Raw genomic sequence first — 21,178 nt, forward strand, 5'->3', positions numbered from 1 at the left:
GCAGCCTGGGCTGAAGACGCTGTATAACATTAGTAAGTCAAGGCCAAGGAGAAAGAAAGAATCTAGAACTCTGCCTTGAGAAATTGCAACACTAAATAGCTAGTTAGAGAATGATGAGCTGGCAAAGGAGAGGAGAAGGAATAGCTAGAGATGTGGGGGGAACACAAAAGTTAAAGAAGCCAATGAAACGAGTGTCTTAAGAATAATGTGGTATCGGATGTGTTGCATTTCAAAGGTCTATGAAGGATCTAAATTGAAATCATCTGGAACTCAAAAATGGACTTAGGCTAGAGAGGTAAACTTGGAAGTTGCATTTAATGTTTGTTTTTTTTTTAACTTTTATTTATTTTTTAAGTGTGTTTTTCCAGGACCCATCAGCCTCAAGTCAAGCAGCTGTTCCAATCCAGTTGTGGAGGGCACAGCTCACATGGCCCATGCTCCAGATCAAACGGCAACCCCAGTGCCAGGAGCCTCGTGCTCTAACTAACTGAGCTAATTAGTCGCCCGGAAAGTTGCATTTAAGTTCCAACTTAAGTCATGTTTATGTAATGAATAGACTATAATGTGTAAAGATGGTTCTCAATCAAAAGTAGTAATTATTATTCATATACTTAAACCATAATAACCCTAATGGATTTACTTAGTGTTTTTCCCCCCAGAAGATAGCACTTCGGAGATATTATTCAATTGCTTCTTTCAGTCAATATTTGGCCTGTCGGCAATATTTATTGAGGGTATTGCAGTATGAGGTCCTATAGAAAGAAGATATTAGGTTGGTGCAAAAGTAATTGCAGTTTTTGCATTTTTTTTTCTTACCTTTTTAGACCTCAATTACTTTTGCACCAACCTAATAGAAAAGAAGTAAAAGATATGAGTCTTACCCTGAAGTTTTCAGGTAGTCGGGGAAATAAAATGTTGACATATGTAATACTGATGAACAGTGTCAAAATTAAATATCAGTGTGTACAAATTAATAAAGTTCAACACTATTATCCATGAGTACTGAGGAGAGGTTTTTTGTGTTTGGTGGGATTTTTTAAGAACAATTTCCTAGAGGAATTGAGTTGTCAGTGGATTTTAAATAACAGAATTCTAGAGATAGCAAAGGCCTTAGAAATCTTTAAGGCAATGACAAGTGCATATATATATATATATATATTTTTTTTTTTTTTTTTTTTTTTTTTTTTTTTTTTTTTTTAAAGAGGGAGCAGCTCACAGTGGCCCATGTGGGGAATCAAGCTGGCAATCTTGGTGTTATCAGCACCACACTCTAACCAACTGAGTTAACTGGCCACCCAGTAATGACAAATATTTTTGAAATTCTTTTTAAATACAAGGGGAGAGGATTTGAAAGGGACCCACAGAGCCCCTATGTGGGCCTATCGTAGGTGCTTTACATCTGCTGTCTTGTTTAAAATATTGTGATACTGTGACGTTTACCAAGAAATTAGCCTCGTTTATGCAAACATATAGAATTGCATAATTGCAGTTACAGAGTTTAGATAGCACCTCAGAGAGGCATTAAACAAAAATTTCTTGAGTTACTGGGTGTCTGCTACATGCAAAGTTCTGAGCTAAGCACTGGGAATATAAAAATGAAAAATAAGTCCTTTGAGGGGCATACCGTTTGGTAACTGGAGTAGAGTGTGTGAGAAATGCTATGACAGAGACATAGGAATGCTGCAGAAGCAGTGCCAAGAGAGCTATAAAGCTCCTAATTCTGCCTGTGTAATTATGTGAGATTTCACAGACAAGAGCTCTGTGAGCTGGGTTTTGAGGGATGAGGATAAGTTTGCTAGGTTGACAAGAATAAGAATAACAGGAGGAAAGAGAGGACAGAACAGAGGGAAAAGGACATCCCAGTCAGAAGTGTATCTGTCTCAAACTTTCCATGCCTTCTGTTCATAAAGCAGGAAAAAAGATGTTTGTTAAGAGAGACTCACCAGGTAATTTAAATAGCTTTAAATTAATTCTTAGTGGAGAGGAAGAAAATGTCCATAAAGAATTCAGTCAGTTGTTTTTAAAGTGCCTACTGTGTGGAGGTTACCGCATATGACCTAAAAAGAAGCATCAGAGTGGAGCAGGTCCCAGCATGTCTCAGGTGAAAATGAAAGGAAAACAGATCAGGAACACAGCACATGGCTTCAGAGGTTAGAGATAATGGCTGGAGTTACAGAGCAAAGCCTTCAGGGCTGGATGGTCAGCCATGGAAGCCTTCTGCTGGACCAGGAGGCCTAAAATGCTTGCAGTTTCAGGAGGGCTCTGAAGAAGGGAGCAGCCAGAGAGAGAAGGTAGTGGAAGCATTTTGATTGGACATATAAGGGGAGAACCAGAATGGCTTCTAGGTATCACAGGATTCCCAGGAGGAGCCATTTCAAGATGAAGGGGGGGAAAAGGAGAATGAAGCTATGTTGTGAATGTAATCTCAGGACAGGGGGTCAAGTGGACTCAGGAATAAATAGATACAGGAACAAGAAATACCAAGACGTAGAATTTGTCAATGAAAGAAATAGGGCTAAATTTAGATGGGAGAGCAAGGTCAAACAAAGGGGTGACCTGGGCATGATAAACATAAAAGACCTCTAGACAGCAGAGAAGTAGGAGTTAAAGAAGAGACTGAAGATGCTAGAAAGAAAAGCTCAATAATGAAGCAAAAACTGCTCAAATAAAGTAGCACGGAGATTATGGGCTCAAGAACACAAGTTAATGGGTAGGCATATAATAGGGAAGAAACTTCAGGTAAAGAATAAATAGTACTGCTGAGGAAGGGAGGGAAAGGTAAATAAGAAATCCATTGCTTGAGGGTCTCTCTTGATAGCCTGGGCTATGGGCAGCTTTTGAGGTAAGCAAAATGAAGACTTAGGACAGATACCAAGGCAGGAAAAGGCTAAAAGCTCCCAAAGGAGGGTTTGTTGAGGAGCAGTGAAGACCTCAGGCAAAAATAAATCAAAAACAAAAACAAAAAACCAAACATCAAGACCTTAGGCAGATTCAGCTCTTAAGATTTTGAAGCCAACCAAGGCTCCAAAAGAGTCCTGCTGCTTGCAAGCAATTAAAAAAACGGATGATGCAGATTTAGAGGTCAAGTGGGGGTGCTTCCAAGTTGATTTTGGGAGTGGTGAAGAGGACCATTGAATTAGTAGGTGGGAAAGGTTACCATTGAAATTGCTAGACAAGGCATAAATGGAGAAAATGGCATCATCTTGTCATAGGAAGTAGGGAGGGAGTTTGCATTTAAACAGACTCATTTGACCACACCCAGATAGTTCTTGATTTGGGATCTGCTCCTTTGGGGAGCTGACTATAATAATATAAAACATCTTGTTTCATCATTACTAGAATATATCTTCATGCTCTACAGTCACTGTGAAGACATGGTAATTTTTCCACTTTCTTCCAAAGCCAATTCTGGCAATCCCAATTTTTTTCTCCTTCAAAATATCAATTTACTTCCTCTTTCTTTCACCTCCACTGAGGTGTCTTTTGGGTTGTACCTACCATGTGTTATATGTACTCTGTGTATTTAATCTTCGGAGTCAATTTAGAAACTTGAGTGAGAAAAAGGCTTTACATCTATGTCCATCAGTAAATTGACCAGTAAATGCTGATTCCTGCTCAGTGCAAATTCTCTGGTAATCCTCTTGCGTCTTTTTTACTCTTAAGTTTTCCTTGTTTTCCTGGACTCCAGAATTGACTAGCAGAATTGACAGCTTTAGATCTTTTCCTGTGCTAAAAACTATTACTGCAGATTTGTCTTGCCCAGCTTCCCCTGTTACCTCCCTGGACTATGGAAATTTTGCTATCCCAGATCATCAAGGGAGAAGGAACTCTTTCCTACCTACTAATGTATCATCTATCTATCTACCTACATGTATCTATCCATCCATCCATCTCTGATCTCCTTATATGAGTTTGAGTCTTCTTCCTTAGATAAGTCTGTCTTCCTTAGTTGTTGTACCATTTATATTGCCAGAATGTATGAGTTTCTCACCAACACTTAGTATTGTAAAATTTTTAAATGCTTGCCAATGGAGATTATGTTCTTTAGGAGAGACACTCTGTGTGTGTGTGTGTGTTTGTGTGTGTGTGTGTTTGTGTGTGTGTGTGTGTGTGTGTGTTTGAGGAGAATACATATATATATTTTTTCCTAGGGCACTCACTGCCCAGCTTGTTAAGGTAGTTAATAAACAGGGCAGCTAAGATGAAATTAGAGTTATATCCTTAGGAAGTTAGAAAGTACAGTTCAAATACCTATATTATGTGCATTTTCATATCTCTTTTCTACAAAGGCGATTGGACATAAGAGTGATTCTTGCTTTGTTGTTAAGGAAGAATGGGGTTAAGGTAGTTGTAAGGATAGTGGAAAATTGCTTAAACATTAATTTTTTTTGATATTGAAGTCTGGAAAGAATTACACTTTCTTTTTTTCTCCTTAGATAGACAACTCAGGTTATTGTTTAGTTTCCTGTGACTCGTTCAACCTTTTTCTTTCTATTATAAATATCAGACAGACCTCTTTTCTGACAGGTTCAGATGGACCTGGTGTTGCTAAGCGCTATGTTTAAGAGTCAGATACCAAGGTGGCTTTAAATATTATCGCCAGGCTGATAACTGCCAAATTTGTTTTTCCAAGTCAAACCTCTTTTCCAAACTCAAAATTGTCATAGAATTGGCCAGTGGGAGCAATCCATACTTTTTTTTTTTTTTATGGGCATTTAGACAGCTTCCAATTTTTTTACTGCTGTGAAGCACAGTGAAATATTTCTGTTGGCAATAGCACTGTTCCGTCTTCAGCACCTTTTCCCTCACTCTTTCCGATGCTCAAAATCTCCCCAGCTTTCTCCCTTATCAGATCAATTTAATGATCTGATTGCTATATTTAAAATTGCAACCTTCCCCAGCATTCCCTGTTCCCTTTCCTACTTTTTCTCCCTCCCTCTGACGACCACCATCTAACGCACTATATATATTCTGCTTATTTGCCTTCTTTATTTTCTGCCCCCTCACCCCTACTCCATGGTCAAATGCAAGCTCCACAAGTGCAGAGGTTTCACTTTGCTCACTGCTGTTTCTCCAGAGTTTAGAACAGTGCCTTGCACAACGCAAGGACTCAACTAACATTTATGGAATGAAGAGAATGAGTGTTACCTCGGACAGGTTTCTGCATCTTTTGATTTTCCCATTTCAATACTTTTTAATCATTTCAATTAATTGACAAAAGCCAGGATATTGCTATTTCATGATAGTCTTTTTCCTTTTGTTCTTTATGAAAATCAAGTTTTGACTCCAACTCTCCCAATATTCTTTTCATCTAGGTCCAAGGAGATTGTTTCTAACAAGATATTCACAATTAAGCTTTTGGAAACATTGACTGAGAAGAGTCCATTTTTGCAGATAAGAGTTATTCCAAATGCAACAGTCCTGACTTTTTTCAACCAAGGTATTTATCTGACTGTAGCACTGAAAACACAGTACTTGCAGTCTTTAGTTTCTGCTTGCAAACCTCTGATGAATGTGTATTCCTCCTGGGTAGAAGGCAAATTTTGTTCAACGCTGTATGCCTGGTTCCTAGCTCAAGAATAAATTTGAATCAGTCAGTAAGAAAGTTTGAAAATTTAGGATGTTTCTCAAAAGACCAATCTGGTTATGCTTATTAAAGCAAGTAGGACAAAGAATAATTATGTGTGGAATGGGAGTAGAATGGTGTGGAAGGCAATGATATGATAGAATGTCTTTCTCTTCAGTTGAAGTTTGACCTCACAGGAATAACAGTTCCATGAACAGAATTTTCCGCACCATGGTGACCCCATTAAAAATCTGGATTCCCCTGTCTGTATAATGACTGACGGCTGGAAAAGCAACAGCCGTCAAACACCCATTTTAGGAGAAATTCAGATGCCCCAGTCTTAATTGGGACATCTGTACTGGAATAATGCACTGGCAATTCCTCTTACTGCTGAAAACTTACTTCTTCCCGTGCCTTAATTTCTTCATCCATAAAGTAAGACCACCGCCAAGGTACAGGGCCAAATAACTAACAAAAATGTTATGATGACCTTTGCAGACATTAAGCCCTGAGTCTTCTGGCGTCTGTCTTTGGTGTTGAGGGCAGTTTTCCATTGCTCAATCTTGTCATCTCTGACCTGGCACCCCATTAGGTATCTATAAACATTCATTTTAGAGACCCTAAAACTTTTCCTTCGGAGAGCCCCTCGGAAAAAAAGGTGACAAGTAAATCTTGACACCTCTCTCTGTCTCTCTCTGTCTCTCTAGTGCTTTCCTTAGACCTCAAAAAAAAAAAAAAAAATGTTGGGAGAGAGGGGGAGGGCAAAGGGGAGGGGGAAGGGTCGAGAGGGGAGTCCAGCTCCATTTTGTGGAAATCCAGCTCGCGTTTTACTTCTTGCTCAGTGGTGCAGGGTCCAGCGAAGGCAGAGCCCCAGCTTCACTCCCTGAGGTCTGTCCTGGGGAGACACTGCTGCTCCGGGGGGCTGACCTGGCGGGGAGTGGCAGCGCAGTCCGCTCCCGCGCCGCTTTGTGCGCGCAGCCGCTGGCCTCTCCGCTCCCGGGTCTGCCCCCCGGGACGCCACCCTGCCCCGCCTCAGTCATGCAACTCTACCTGCTCCTCCACTGTGGACCTTTGGAAAGTAGCCGCTCGCCCCGGGGGCTCGGGCCCTGACCGTGCCAGGAGCCCGTAGGTGTCTGCCCAGGGCCCTCCCGCTACCCTCGCACCCGCCGGGGCACTGGGCTCTGAAGTTGCGGGGATCAGTGCGACTTGGAAAGTTTGCCCGAGGGCTGGTGCAACCTTGGAACTGGGGGAACGCACGCTGCCCTCTGAACTTGAGCGGGCCGGTGGTAAGTTGGGGCCGCGGGAGAGGGCAGGGGCGCTGGAACCCTCACTTGGAGGCCGGAAAGGGGTGCGAGGGACGATGCTCTGCTCCTGCTGGATGTGGGCCGGGGCTCGGCGCCCGCGGGTCCTCTCGGGCCGCAGGGATGGGCCCGCTCCCCGCCGCGACCCCCTACCCCAGACCGCTGGGGGCGCTTTTGTTGCGGGTGGGAAACAATGCCCCCGGCCAGAGGACGCGGTCGCCTGCCCCGAGGCCCGGTTGCGGGGCAGGGTGGGGGATGCGGGCTCGGACCCCGGGCGGCGCTGGAAACCGGGCTGGGAGAGCGGAGGGCAAATGTGGCCTGGTGGGACCCCTGAACGTGCAGGCGATGGAGGCGCCTGGTGGGAGAGTCGGAGGTCCCGGTGCCTCTGCGGAAGGAGAGGGCAGAGTTAGGGTAAGTCGCGGGTGGTGAGTCCGGCCGTCCGGTTCTTAGGCGTACCCCCAGGTAAGTTTGCTCCCTCCCCCATGCTGATGCAGGGGGTGGGTTCGTTGGGTAAGCATTCTGGCGCTTGCCTCCCTCTGCGTTTCGGGGAAGGGGCTTCAGGGACGACACTTAGGAGTGCAGGCAGTAGGGGAGTCCGGCCGGAGCTTGACCTGGATCGCGGGAGAAGGGAATGCGGGACAGAATTAGTGTTCTGTCAAAATGGCTTTTTAAAAACTTATGACTACCACCTGGTCGCCGAACTCACTGGCGTTGCCGTCTCTTCCGTCCCACGCCGGCGTTATCCCTAGCGGGCTCGTGGGTGGGAGGTGTGGAGAGCTGGGTGCCGCGACCAGCGGTGCGGTGACTGAGGGGCTGGTTCCCGACGGCGGGGGTGGCGTGAGTCACCGCCACTCATCGCGTCGGTCGGGGAAGCGACAGGACTAGAAAGGACTCTCCCCCTTTCTCCTCTCCCCTCTTCTCCCCCTTTCCTCTCTTGCTCCCCTCCCTTGCGTCCCTCACCCACCCTCCCCATCAATTGAGCTCTGGAGGGGTTGTGTTCGCTCCACACATTTTTACAAAAAGAGGTCAGAAAATTGTCGGCGGGCCCCAGTAACCCTTCCACGTGAATGAGGAACCCAAATTGGGCATTTCTGACCCAGTGAAAATTAACGTATCACCTAGAGAACAGGTACTGCTTGAACTAGGAGTCTTCCGCCCCCAACTCGTCCTCCTCCCGAATTTACTACCATCCCGCCTAGGTCACTCTTATGCCTCTCTTTCTCCTCCCGGGTTCCCCTCTCCGGCACAAAATGAGTTGCAGAACCCACCACAGTAATGATCCGTTTATGAAGAAATGTTTAAAAACTGCTTGAAGACCTTGCGCGAGGAGAAGATTAGGTGCACAACCCAGTGTCCCCGGGGTGCGCTGCCCGCTGCACCCGATGGTTTGAGGGGCGGCGCTCTAGGGCGGCCACCTCAGGTCAGCCCTGAACCAAAATGTGCTCATCCTGTCCCCCTCCCCCTCCCGACAATATAAAGTGAAGTAAAATTGTTGGCTGCCTTAGGCCTCAAGATGTCAAAAAGAACCGGGAAAGGGCGCTTGTTAACCAGTTGGGGCAAGAGTTATTCGGGACATATTAGGAATTTATGACTAGCTAAATAAGGAGGGGGACGCCTTCCGAACAGATAGGTAAGTAAATGAGGTATTTGGAGATTAGTCTGTATTATTTCCTAGAACTAAAGACCAAAGGTAGCATTTGGGTGTATTTCCTGATTTTATCGGTATTGGCTACAAATACCGATAAAAACCAAAAGTCCCTTCCCTCCTCAATTAAGGGATCTTAATAAAGGTCGGCTGTCAACCTTTAACAGTGTTTAAAGTCATTTTATGATTTCAATTCAACTTCAGAATCAAGATATATGGGAGTTAGCAGACGGTGACCTTTTTTCTTTGCAAAGATTCCTAGGTCAGACTTGCAACTCTGGGACCACCACTTACCATTTTAATGAGTTAACTATTGCTCTCAGCTCTGGTCTACCAGAAGTGAGATGGGTCGGAGGTTTGGATCACCACGGTCCCTGCCCTTTGTTCCTTTTCTCTTCCTCTTCCCATCTCCTTTATCTGGTTTGTCTCTCCCCTCCCCCACTCTCCTCTTTGCGTCTTTATCTTTTTTTCCCTGCACACTTAAATTTATCTTTTACTCCCTCCATTTTCCTACCTTTATTCTTTAGTGTTTTGATCCCAGTTGTCTTTTTAATATTCTAGCTTCATTATACATTTCTTTCCCTTCCTCTGTCTTGTAACCTTTTTTTTCTTTTTAAGACATTTTCTTCCTTCTTATGCTTTTTCCTCTTCTTCCCAATGCATTTAATGCTTGTTTTTTAGAAGGGTCGTTCTATCTCCATTTTAACTTCTCCTTTCCCTTTTCTGCGGCCCTTTTTGGCCTTTTTTATTTTTTTTCTTGCTCTGCAGGGCAGCAGGGTTGTTTTACATATGGAAGGAGCCTTTGACTAAATCTGCTAGCATTCTAGTGAGTTTTCCTGAACAGCCTTTCCGTGTGCCGAGGGCTCTCACACTTCCTGTGGTAGCAAACTATCTAGGAACTGCAAGCAACCCTCCCACCTCCTCTTCCTTTAGATGTGGAACTTAGTTGCTGGAGGAAACTAAGCCAGGTGGTGCCTTTTAAAAAGAAATGTTTTAAGTCTTATATTTCTCAGTCAAGTGCGGTATAGTAAATAGCCTTTAAATTCCGAGGAGCTGAATGGAGAGACTATGAAATCAGCATTACTATTGCAACTAGCTCTATGTATGCAAATACTTACCACTTTTTTGGCCACTGCTGGTAGTGGGAAGGATTGCAATATAATTTTAAATTGACATGCGGGCTCGATGGTTACATCAGTTCAGCCACTTCCTGCCCAGGGGACTTTGCTGAAGGAGGAGGGATATAGGTGGGGGAGGACTTTTTTAACATGGTGCTGTCAATATTGTCCTTTACAGACAACTGATACAGTTTAGGAAGTCAGCTTTCATTTTCTAGGCAAGGTGATTACTTCAATAATTTTTTTTTTTTTTTTTGTAAAGGCTCTCCTTAGGGAAAACCTGATAATTTAGTATGCTCAAATAGTGTTGATGCAAAAATCTGATCCTATTTGTTGACCAGTTTAGTTAGGTAAGTTTAAATTATGTGTGAATAATTAGCAGATCTTTTTACAGGCCCTGTTTATCATATTCACCCTGGGGCCTATTCTTACCACTTCTCCAGTCCTTAACCTTATATTCTCTAATTTGGGCTAGTATTGTATGTCTTCATGTTTCAAATTATGAGTTGACCTCTTATCTCTGGCCTCTAATGTTTGAATGTCATACACTCCAGTCCCAAAGACATTTTAGGAAAAAAATTTTTTACATTGTGGATTAGGGGTCTTGGTGCCCTCTGGTGAAAAGATTTGTTAAGCAAATAAGGTTTCGCATCCTGCAATTGTTAGAGTATTTTTGCTTCATTTTGTTTTCCAGAAAAACAAGAACTTAGAGGTTATGTCAATTAATTGCATATGGTTCCCCCTCATGGGCCTATTATTTATGCTTAGTAACAGGGACATCATTCTCTTATTTTCTGCTTCACTCATGTTATCCTGTAGCCATCTCTGTAAGACTTGATTATATTCTAGGGTAGAATAAAACTGATTTTGAGAAATAATTGATATGTCAGTTTTCATCAGAAATGAAAAATGGAAGTGAAATTAGTGTTCAATTGTAAATGTAGCTTTTTATATGACATAAATACTCCATAATAAATAAACACACCAACAAAAAAATAGAGCATTTAATAATGTTTACAAAATATTGAGGAAAATAAATTTAAGGAGATCCGTAGGGAATAATTCTATATTTAAATATGCACCTATTTAATAGAATGAAAAAATACATTATTTTTTTTCTACAAATTGCAAGAAAAGCTTGCTGCCTCTACTCCCACAGTTCAGCTCTAGAGATAACTTGGTTTATCACTAAAGAAGGTTACATTTCATCAGTGGAGACAAGGGTGATAAAATTAGAATTTCGTGGCAGCCTTTATTTTGTTTCTGATTCTCTGTTTCTTTGGCTGGGTGGTACCGAGTGGTTTCTCCGCTGCAGTTGGGTTTTTCAGGGGTCATTGGCCTTTTTCAGGATCTCATAAAAAGGCTGTTACCATTTAAAGAGGCCACATCTTCCCAATCCATGTTGCTCATACCTTTTCCATTGCCTTGGCAGGCTCTTTTTCAGGAGATAAGGCTTGAATGGTAAACATTATCTTAATTACAGGTCTGAATTTCTAAAGCATTTTAATTTAAAAATATAAAAGAATATATAAGAGACAGATCGATTTATAAACTACTTTCAAAAGGGGATCCCATGACACCCTCTGACATATCCCGATTACTTGCCTACATATACGAATTTTAATTTTCAAGGCTGATTGTAATACTTAGATTATATGCTTCTAATATTTTTTTAGCAATGTAATTTTATAGACGAGATAAAGCATACTATACTGATATTGTTGAATTTGTAGAGAATGGATTGCTTTTCATTATCTAAAAAAATCATTCTTATAAAAATTGCTGACTTTCTGGAGATTGTAATTGGAATGTCTTTTGTTTTCTAAAAATGCTGGTACGAAATGCAATGGTCTTTGGAGAAAATAGGTTTTCACAGCCAAAGAGTTAGTGCAAACCATAACTTGTGTTTTTTGTTTTGTTTTTTTCTAAGAAAAAGGGGAAAACTTAGCTGCCAAGAATTCAAGTGAAGTAATTCTCTGGCCTGGTGTTTGTATTTAGCACAGATTTATCAAAATGTTATTTTCTTGTGGTTAATGTTATCACTAACGTCTATTTTAAAAGTTCTTTTTTTAAAGGCAAAAGGCTTTGAATGTCGTGCTCTGGCATATCTTATATTATAGTGTATGGCCTACAATGTGTTGTTAGGCAGGAAGTGAAATGAAAGAACTAGATCTTGCTTTGCAGGACATGGCAGACTGAGTTAAACTGGTTCTATAATAATGATAACTACCATTTAGCCTATTTTCTCTTATTATGACTTTTTGTATTTTGGAGTTATACACAGCCTTTTAAAAAAAAATCCCATTTATTAAACACCTAATATATGCCACCTCTGTGCTAAGCCTTCAAACATATCATCTTATTCTCATGGTAACCCAATGAGGCTGGTACTATTATACTTCCTGTTCTATTACACAGAAGGAAATTGAGGTATAGAGAGACCAAGGAATTTGTCAGAATCACATGGCTAGTAATGTTTCTGAGCTGGAAACTGAACCCAGTCTGCATATTCCAAAGTCTTCTAACTCAGACTTCCCTGTTCCCTCCTTTTCCCCCAACCTCATCTCACAAGGATGAAACCAGTGTCACTGGGCTTTCCCTGTAGGAGCCCATTGATACCTCAAAACAATCTCATTTCAGATGCAGAAACCTTGACTCAAGTTAAGTAGTTTGCTGAAGGACCTACCTATCACAGGTTCATACTCAGTACTTTCTGATGTGACACCTTCTCTAGCCTCTAAATCAACCAGGATTACCTGGATTAGATCAGTACAGAAAAAACAAAAGCAAATTTTGAGAATGATAAAAGGGCTGTCAGATTTTTACTTTGCCAAGTAATAGTAAACAAAGACAAAAGCCAATCCCCCACCTTTTTACAAAAGAAAGGACTTTTATTACATTTTTTTAAAGGACATTTTAATGAGACAAAACAGAAAGGCATAATTTCAGAATAAGGGAGAGTTGTTTAAAATGAATCAGTTCAACTTTATGAAAAGTTTTATACTTCATTTTTGTTCATAGCTTGGTCTTACTTTGGGTCAGGGTAGGCAATCTGAAGTGATGAAAAGGCAATTGACGATGGTTCTCGGTCAGCTTTTCATTTTCTTTTCTTGCTTATCTTGCTTGTCTATTAGCCTTTGCTGTTCTAATTATCTCATTTTCTTTTTATTTCCAATTTCCTTCCCTGGGCATTTACCATGAGACTTCTGGGACTCTTGGTAGAAGGGATTTTAGAATCAGCAGTCTTTGGATTAAGTCGGGTAAAAGAGCAAAGAGGCACGTCATTTCTGGGTGTGGGCAGTACCTACCACAATGCCTGCCTTATACATAGTAGGTACTCAGCAGATATTTGTTGGACCAGCAAGTCTTATTTATAATCTAATCTGTTAATATTAATTCCCAAGATTTTATGATGTTTTTTTGTGTGTGCATATGAAAAGTTCAAAATCTATGGATTGTAAATTGGTATGTGGTGTTATTATCATTGGATCTCCAAGGAGTAGAGTTTCTTAGATTATATAATAAGCCTCTTCTTCTGGCATTGCTGTCAAACAGATGATACCTCTCTGCCTGTATGGTGATGTGTTGAGGAAAGAGATTAAGAAATAATTCTTTAAGTATCCAAGTTTGTGAACATTGAGCTTTGAGCTTTAAACTCCATGTAACAATAGTTGTGGTTTCTAATATAAAGAAACTTCCTTGCTTACCTTATTTGAAGAACTTCATCAACTTAATCAGTTGTCACAGTGATTAAAGGAACTTTATTGTGAATCTGGGATTTAAAGGATACTTGAATTTTTTAAAAAATATATTATATTATGTTTTTCTTTTGCAGTAAAAATTCTCAGTTTCCTAATTTTAAATAATAATTGCTGGTAAATATTCTATTTCGAATGGGAGAGTACACAGGAAAAAGGCTCATTTCCAATTTTTTTTTTTTGTTATTTCAGACCGAAACCTTGTGCAAGTGAGCTGAACCATGGTGCATCCAGATTCTCCTCAAAAGTGAGACTTTCCAAAGGACCAATGACTCTGTTCCCTGTGCCCTTTCATTTTTTCCTACTCCATAGCTATGTCTCGATCCCGCCATGCGAGGCCTTCCAGATTAGTCAGGAGGGAAGATCTGAACAAAACGAAAAACAGTCACTTGAAAAAGACATCCAAGCCAGCGAACAAAAATGTGGCCTCAGTCAAGACAATGAGCCCTGGAAAATTAAAGCAATTAATTCAAGAAAGAGATGTTAAGAAAAAAACCGAACCCAAACCACCTATGCCAGTCAGAAGCCTTCTGACAAGAGCTAGAGCAGCACGAATGAATTTGGAGAGGACTGAGGTTCTTTTTCAGAACCCGGAATCCTTAACTTGCAATGGGTTTACAATGGCTCTCCGAAGCACCTCTCTTAGCAGGAGACTCTCCCAACCCCCAGTGGTCATAGCCAAACCCAAGAAAGTCCCACCTCCTAAGAATTTAGAAAAGCAACACGAGTATAATTATAAGGTACTTACTAACATGGGAGTAAAGCCCTCAGACAATGATCCTGTCTCAATGCAAGACCCCCTAATCCCTCCTGATATAGAGAATCTAATTGGCATACAAAATGCATCTTTAATTCAAGGTGAGAGCCAAAGGACAACCCAGTCTTGGTCCCAAAGGGTAGAGGATTCCAAAATAAATATTCCCACTCACAGTGGCCCTGCAGCGGAGAACCTTTCTGGGTCATTGGAAGGGACTCGTGGTGGTGAAGGACTATTCTCTAAAGAGACATTAAATGATATCAGTAATTCCCCTAGAATGTTTGCTCAGGACACTCTGTGTGCTCCTTTGCTCCAAAGAGCAGCCCTCAAGGTTGCCGCTGAAGGAAACACCAGCATTCAGTTAGAAGATTTGGGTTCACGAGTAGAATCTCTTAAGCTATCTGATTCTTACCTCGAGCCCGTTAAAAGTGAACATGATCGCTGCCCCACTTCCAGCTTTAATAAGGTTATACCTGAATTGGACTTTAGGAACTATTTGTCTATTGGTGATTCAATATATCCTACCTCATTAATAAAACTCCTCTTGGCAGGCTCAGAACAGGAAACCCTTGGTGCTAAACCAGATCATCCAGAGGTACTCAAAGCTACTCCATGTCAACAGGAGGTTCCTGACACCACCCCTGTCCTTGGACAGCATTTTAGTGCTGTCCCACATAAATGGACAGTTCCTGGTGCTAACCCAGTTCACGCAGAGTCTCTGGGTGCGACCCCAGGCCCACCAGAGTTTCCTGGTGCTATTTCAGACCAAGGAGAGGTCTTTGGTGCTATTCTAGATCAACAGGTCCTTGGTATGGGTGGTAGTACTGCCTCAGACCCATCTGTCTTCCTTCCTGCTCCTCTAAACCCACTTGCTACCTGTAATGCTCTCCCACAATGGCCTGATCCCCAGAGCACTGTTTCATATGGGCTTGAGGCCCAGGGCGCTATGCAGATTTTGCCTTTGGGCTCAGGTTATACTCCTCAACCATCATCAAACTCAGAGATAAGTTCGGTACCTCCAGTAATGGTTATAAGCAATGTAGAAAATGAGAAACAGGTTCATATAAGCTTTTCACCAGATAACACTCAGGGGGTCACATTAACCCCCAAGAGAGGCCCCTGCCACGATTCACAGGGCATTACTGAGCTCTCCCAGGCTGGTCCCAACAGGTCGGAAGGAAGGAGCTCTCAGATCAACACCACAGTGGTGTCTAGGCCAGTGTCACTTGCCGGTAGCTCCTCTCCTTCCTACACAACTTTGCTGCCTGCTTTGGAAAAGAAGAAGCGAAAGCGATGTGGGGTCTGTGAGCCTTGCCAGCAGAAGACCAATTGTGGTGAATGCACTTACTGCAAGAACCGAAAGAACAGCCACCAGATTTGTAAGAAGAGGAAATGTGAGGAACTGAAAAAAAGACCATCTGCCCTGGTGCGTTTGGAGGTAAGTCAGTACCTAAGGGGTTGGGAGACACCTCCTGTGAGATGAGGTGGAGTGATTGGTCCAGAGACAGTTTGCTCCCATGTTACACCATTTTCCTGGGGTGTACAGTGCCACTTTTAAGTCATCGATAAGAATGTGTGGGTCTACCTGCAATACGTCTTGTGTAGTAGTGATACATGATCTTATTTGTTGAATTTGTCTCAGAAAACTGGAACATACCGTTTTTCCGTTACAGGATTTGACAGAGCCACAGTGACATTGTATGAAATGTGGTTTTGCAAATATTTCCACCATGCTTCATTTCCACTATCCTAGGTGTGTGTCTTTTTTGGAAGTTACAGATCTAAAAATTAAGAGGGGAACAAATTCATTGACCACCTCTTCATCCTGAGAAACCAGAAGAATTAAACTTCTTTTGAAACAATTAACTCTGCATTCTTCATTTTGAAACTTGGCCTTGGAAGTATAACAATAATTCAGCTTTCCTCGCAATTCTGGGCAGGTATTTTCTACGTACTCTCCAGATCTCACAGGGTGGTTGGGATTAAGTGGTAATTAGAAATCGAGGCGCGAGGCGTGCCTGTAATCCCAGCTACTCGGCAGGCTGAGGCAGGAGGAGTGCATGAACCCAGGAGTTAGTGCCCACACTAACTTCACCATCAATATGGTGATTTCCCAGGAGCGAGGGACTCCCAGGTTGCAAAAGGAGGGATGAATTGGTCCAGGGCAGGAACGAGCAGGTCAAAACTCTGGTGCTGATCAGTAGTAGGATCGTGCCTGTGAAGAGCCACTGTACTCGGGCCTGGGCAACATCAATAGAAAGATTCCGTCTCCTTTGTCCCTCCCTGATATAGGGAATCCTGTGTCTCCTAATATTCCCCGTATCTCCTAAACAAATAATAAACGTTGAATAAGAAGGAAATTGAAAATGCTTTGTAATCTCCAAAGTGATATATAAACAGTAGTTCTCATTATTACAGTTTATGAACCTAAGGTAGTATAGGTATTGATTGACTTAGACTTTATTTGAAGGATTTTATGGAACTTGGCTAATACTCAAACGTGTCTTTCAGACCTTTAAAAAAATCTGTCAACTTTGGTGTTTTATGATTTTTAGCTCAGTTACTTGAAGTTAATATTTATTTTGTCTCTATTATGAGTACAGGTATGGTAGAATAGATGAAAAGTATTGTCAACTTAAATTCAGTCAACCTTTTCTATTTCATTCTTGACTTAAATAATCTGTGCAAAAATGCTGATTTTCTTTTTGACCAAGCCATTGAAAACAAAAGATCAGTCATTTAACCAAACGTATTGATGGGCATTTAAGGTGTTTCTAAAATGTTTTATTTCAAACCTTACTGCAATGAATCATCTTTTACTCCTCACTTCACAATATTAATTGATCACAATGTTGCCAGTCACTTAATGGTTTACAAACATACTTCCAAAACACTTAGTAGCAATGTCTTTAGGAGAGAGACCTCCCTGGTAAGCTCCTGTTTTGTAATGTTGCCAAGTGACATCTTGCTAAAGATACTCTGTCTCCAATAGGTAGGTGTAAACAAATTTGTTCTCTTTTTTTCTAAACTTGCTCCTCCTCTTGCATTACATACTTAGTAGAATGGCTTATCTGTAATCTACATGGTCATTCAAAATGGAAAATTCAGTCGTCTTTGATACCTTCTTCTAATCTTTTCTAGATTCTCTTGTTCTACAAGATCTGAGCACCTCTACCTCTTTATTTTCTTCGCCACTGCTATAGTTGTGGTCTCTCTCTCACTCTCTCTCTCTCTCTCAGATTTTATTGGGGAAGGGGAAAAGGACTTTATTGGGGAACAGTGTATTTCCAGGACTTTTTATTGGGGAAGAGTTGGGTGATTTTTCCCCAGGACTCATCAGCTCTATCCAAGTCAAGTTGTCCTTTCAATCTTAGTTGTGGAGAGCGCAGCTCAGCTCCAGGTCCAGTAGTCGTTGTTAGTTGCAGGGGGCACAGCAGAAGTCAAACCGGCAACCTTATGGTTGAGAGGACACGCTCCAACCAACTGAACCATCTGGCCACCCGGGAGCTCAGCAGCCACTCATTCTAGTTGCGGAGTGCGCAGCTCAATGGCCCATGTGGAAATTCAACTGGCAGCCCCGCTGCCCAGAGCTCACGCTCTAACCAACTGAGCCACCCGTCTGCCCAAGGCCTTTATCTCTTATTGGGATTATTTAGTATTCTCTTTATTATCAGCAGGCATTGATTGCACTTATACTTTGGGCTGGGCTGCACACTGGGGGGATAGAGTTGTGAGCGGACCAGCTAGCAGCAAAGTCAGGATGGTGAACAAGCTCTCCTTAGTGCAGTTCAAGTTTTCTTTTCTGAAGCCCTGATTCTCCTACTTAAATACATTTAGTGCTTTTCTGTATATGTGCTATATCTCATTAAAAAACAAAAGAAAATAGAGCAAAATTTTCAGTGTCTTACAATTAGAGGTGAAGCCTCGATTCATTAGCATGGAACACAAGACCTTCAAAATCTTGGCCCAACTGACCTCACCTGTTTTATTTGCTGTCACTTCTCACATTGTACTTTTTAAAAAAATTTATCGGGGTGACAATTGTTAGTGAAATTACATAGATTTCAGGTGTACAATTCTGTATTACATCATCTATAAATCCCATTGTGTGTTCACCACCCAGAGTCAGTTCTCCTTCCGTCACCATATATTTGATCCCCCTTACCCTCATCTCCCATCCCCCAATCCCCTTCACATTGTACTTCAAGTTTCAGCAGGACCTGGCTACTTATGTTTTCACAAGCTCCCCATGCATCTTCCCACCTCACTGTCCATGCTCTGGTAATTCTTTGTTTCCCTATCTGACAAGACTCCACCAATTCACTCACCCCTCTCTGTGCCACAACCATATATATATGGTTTCATATCAGGGCACTTGGTTTTCACACCAGGTTTCATACCAGGGCTCTTGGTTTTTCTAGTGCCTGTCTAGGCTGGTACAGTGAGAAGTACTCAATATAATACTTGTTAAATGAAAAGAAAATATCTTTGTAACTCAAATAATCTAGTTTATAAAGTTAGATGTTGGTGTGTGGCTTATATACGTAAGCTTGCTCTGGCAAGCAAATGTAGGCATTGTTGTCAAGTTCTGTCAATGTGGGGAAAATGCTATTTGTTAATTGGGTGAGTGTGTTTGGCTGTTGCTCATAATCTCCCAAGCACCACATACTTTAATAACAATAAAAAACAAAGAAATAAACCTTTCATTTTGACTTAGTTCAGATTTATAGAAAAGTTACAAGAGTAGTATAGAGAATTTGGTATACCTTTCAGGTAAATGATAACATTTTAACATTGTGGGGATAAAGCCCCGAAAAGCAGTTTCCAGGCTCTCGGCCTCACATAGAAAGGTGCTGGCTCGGGTAGTAAATGGCCATCAACTGTGATCAGATGGCCATCAGCTGTGGCTAGTTGGCCGTCAGCTGTAACTCGTAAACTATTGGCCACTAATATAACTGCTGTGGCTACGCTAGCAGAAAAGAATGGGGGCTAGCAAGAAGATGGTGGCTGGTAAGTGCGGACTGCTGTTAGGCAGATTATGTAGATCCTGCTTCCTGTGTCTCCAGCCCAGCCGCCAGCGAGAATATAGTAGTATGACTCCCTTACCTATGGCTCCGTGGGTGTTCCTTTTTGGCTTCACCATGTTCTGCGTTCTTATGAGGGGAGCGGGAGCAGAGACCTTGCAGGCCGCCCCGCACGACAAACATATTAATTTATTTCTATATCTCTCCTTCTCTGTCTCAGTTCTGTATTTGTTTCTGAACCAATTGAGAGTAAGCCACAGATAAATTCCTTTATCCCTACGTATTAGACAGTGTATTTCCTAAAAACTAGGATAATCTCTTGCCAAAATTAGGAAATTAACATTGAACCATTATTATTATTATCTAACCCACTGACTTTTTTTTTAAAGATTTTATTGGGGAAGGGGAACAGGACTTTGTTGGGGAACAGTGTGTACTTCCAGGCCTTTTTTCCAAGTCAAGTTGTTGTTCTTTCAATCTTAGTTGTGGAGGGTGCCATTCAGCTTCAAGTTGTTGTCCTTTCAGTCTTAGTTGTGGAGGGCGCAGCTCAGCTCCAGGTCCAGTTAGTTGCAGGGGCAGAGTCCATTGTTAGTTGCAGGGGGCACAGCCCACCATCCCTTGCGGGAGTCAAACCTGCAGCCCTGTGGTTGGGATCCTGCACTCCAACCAACTGAGCCATCCGGCAACTCAGCAGCAGCTCATTGAATTCATTCTATTTGCAGAGGGCGCAGCTCGCTGGCCCATGTGGGGATCAAGCTAGCAGCTCTGTTGCCCAGAGCTTGTGCTCTAACCAACTGAGCCACTCGACCACCCCAACTTATTTGTATTATACGTGGAAATTTGGACTTCTTATTCCCCTTTATCCCCCCTCTTTTTAATTTTTCAATTACAGTTGAGATTCAATATTATTTTATATTAATTTCAGGTGTAGAGTACAGTGGTTAGACATTTATATAATTTACGAAGTGATCCCCCTGACTAGTCCCTGCCTGGCACCACTATACATAGTTATTACCATATTATTGACTACATTTGCTATGCTTTACTTATCCCCATGACTATTTTTTCCCCATAGCTATTTTATAACTACGAATTTGTATTTCTTAATCCCTTCACCTTTTTCACCCTGCCCCCAATGCCCTCCGATTCATCACCCAGATAGATCTAGTGCCCATCTGACACCATCCATAGTTGTTACAGTATTATTGACTATATTCCTTATGCTCTACCCTACATCCCCATAACTACTTTGTAACAACCAATTTGTATTTGTTAATCCCTTTCCCTTTTTCACTCACCTCCAATCCCCCTCCCATCTGGCAACCGTCAAAATGTTCTTTATGAGTTTGTTTCTATTTCATTTGTTTATTTTGTTCTTTAGATTCCACTTACAAGTGAAATCATATGACATTTGTCTTTCACTGCCTGACTCACTACACTAAGCACAATACCTCTATGTCTATCCATGTAGTTGCAGATGGCAAGATTTCATTTTCTATGGCCGAGTAATTTTCCATTATATATACGTGGCACCTCATCATCCATTCATCCGTTCAGGGACACCGAGGCTCCCTTCGTATTTTGGCTATTGTAAACAATGCTGCAATGAACTTATGGGTGCACAGGTCCCTTCAAAGTAGCATTTTGTTTTTTTTCAGCTAAATACCAAGTAGTGGGATTACTAGCTTCTTTATCTCTTGTTATAGTCTTTGTTTTAAAGTCTATTTTGTCTTGTACAAGTATTGCTACCCAGCGTTTTGTTCGTTTCTTTCCATTTTCATGAAATATCTTTTTCCATTCCTTTGCTTTCAGTCTGTGTCTTTCCATTGCCAGTGAGTCTCTTGTAGGCAGCATATTTAAAGATTTTATTTGCTTGTCTATTCAGCTCCCTGTCTTTTGATTGGAGCATTTAATCCACTTACATTAAAAGTAATTATTGATAGGCATGTAGTTGTTGCCATTTTATTACTCACATTTTTAATTTATTTGTTATTGTTTTCATCTTAAAG

At 41.6% G+C, this 21,178-nt stretch overlaps 1 protein-coding gene across 6 annotated transcripts in view; it reads left to right on the top strand.

Annotated features, from left to right (window-relative positions):
* The first annotated feature begins 13,579 nt into the window (after positions 1-13,579).
* The window catches only part of TET1 (tet methylcytosine dioxygenase 1), a 105,723-nt gene continuing 98,124 nt past the window's right edge, over positions 13,580-21,178 (top strand). For 5 of the 6 annotated variants that reach the window (XM_081075389.1, XM_081075390.1, XM_081075391.1 and 2 more), the window contains exon 1: positions 13,580-15,583. In XM_081075389.1, coding sequence (XP_080931515.1) covers positions 13,703-15,583 — 1,881 coding nt within the window. In that variant the 5' untranslated portion in view covers positions 13,580-13,702. The remainder of the gene's footprint in view (positions 15,584-21,178) is intronic. The other variant, XM_081075393.1, reaches the window with a different exon arrangement.

This window comes from Rhinolophus hipposideros (genome assembly GCF_964194185.1).
Source record: "Rhinolophus hipposideros genome assembly, chromosome: 15".
Lineage (NCBI taxonomy): Eukaryota > Metazoa > Chordata > Mammalia > Chiroptera > Rhinolophidae > Rhinolophus > Rhinolophus hipposideros.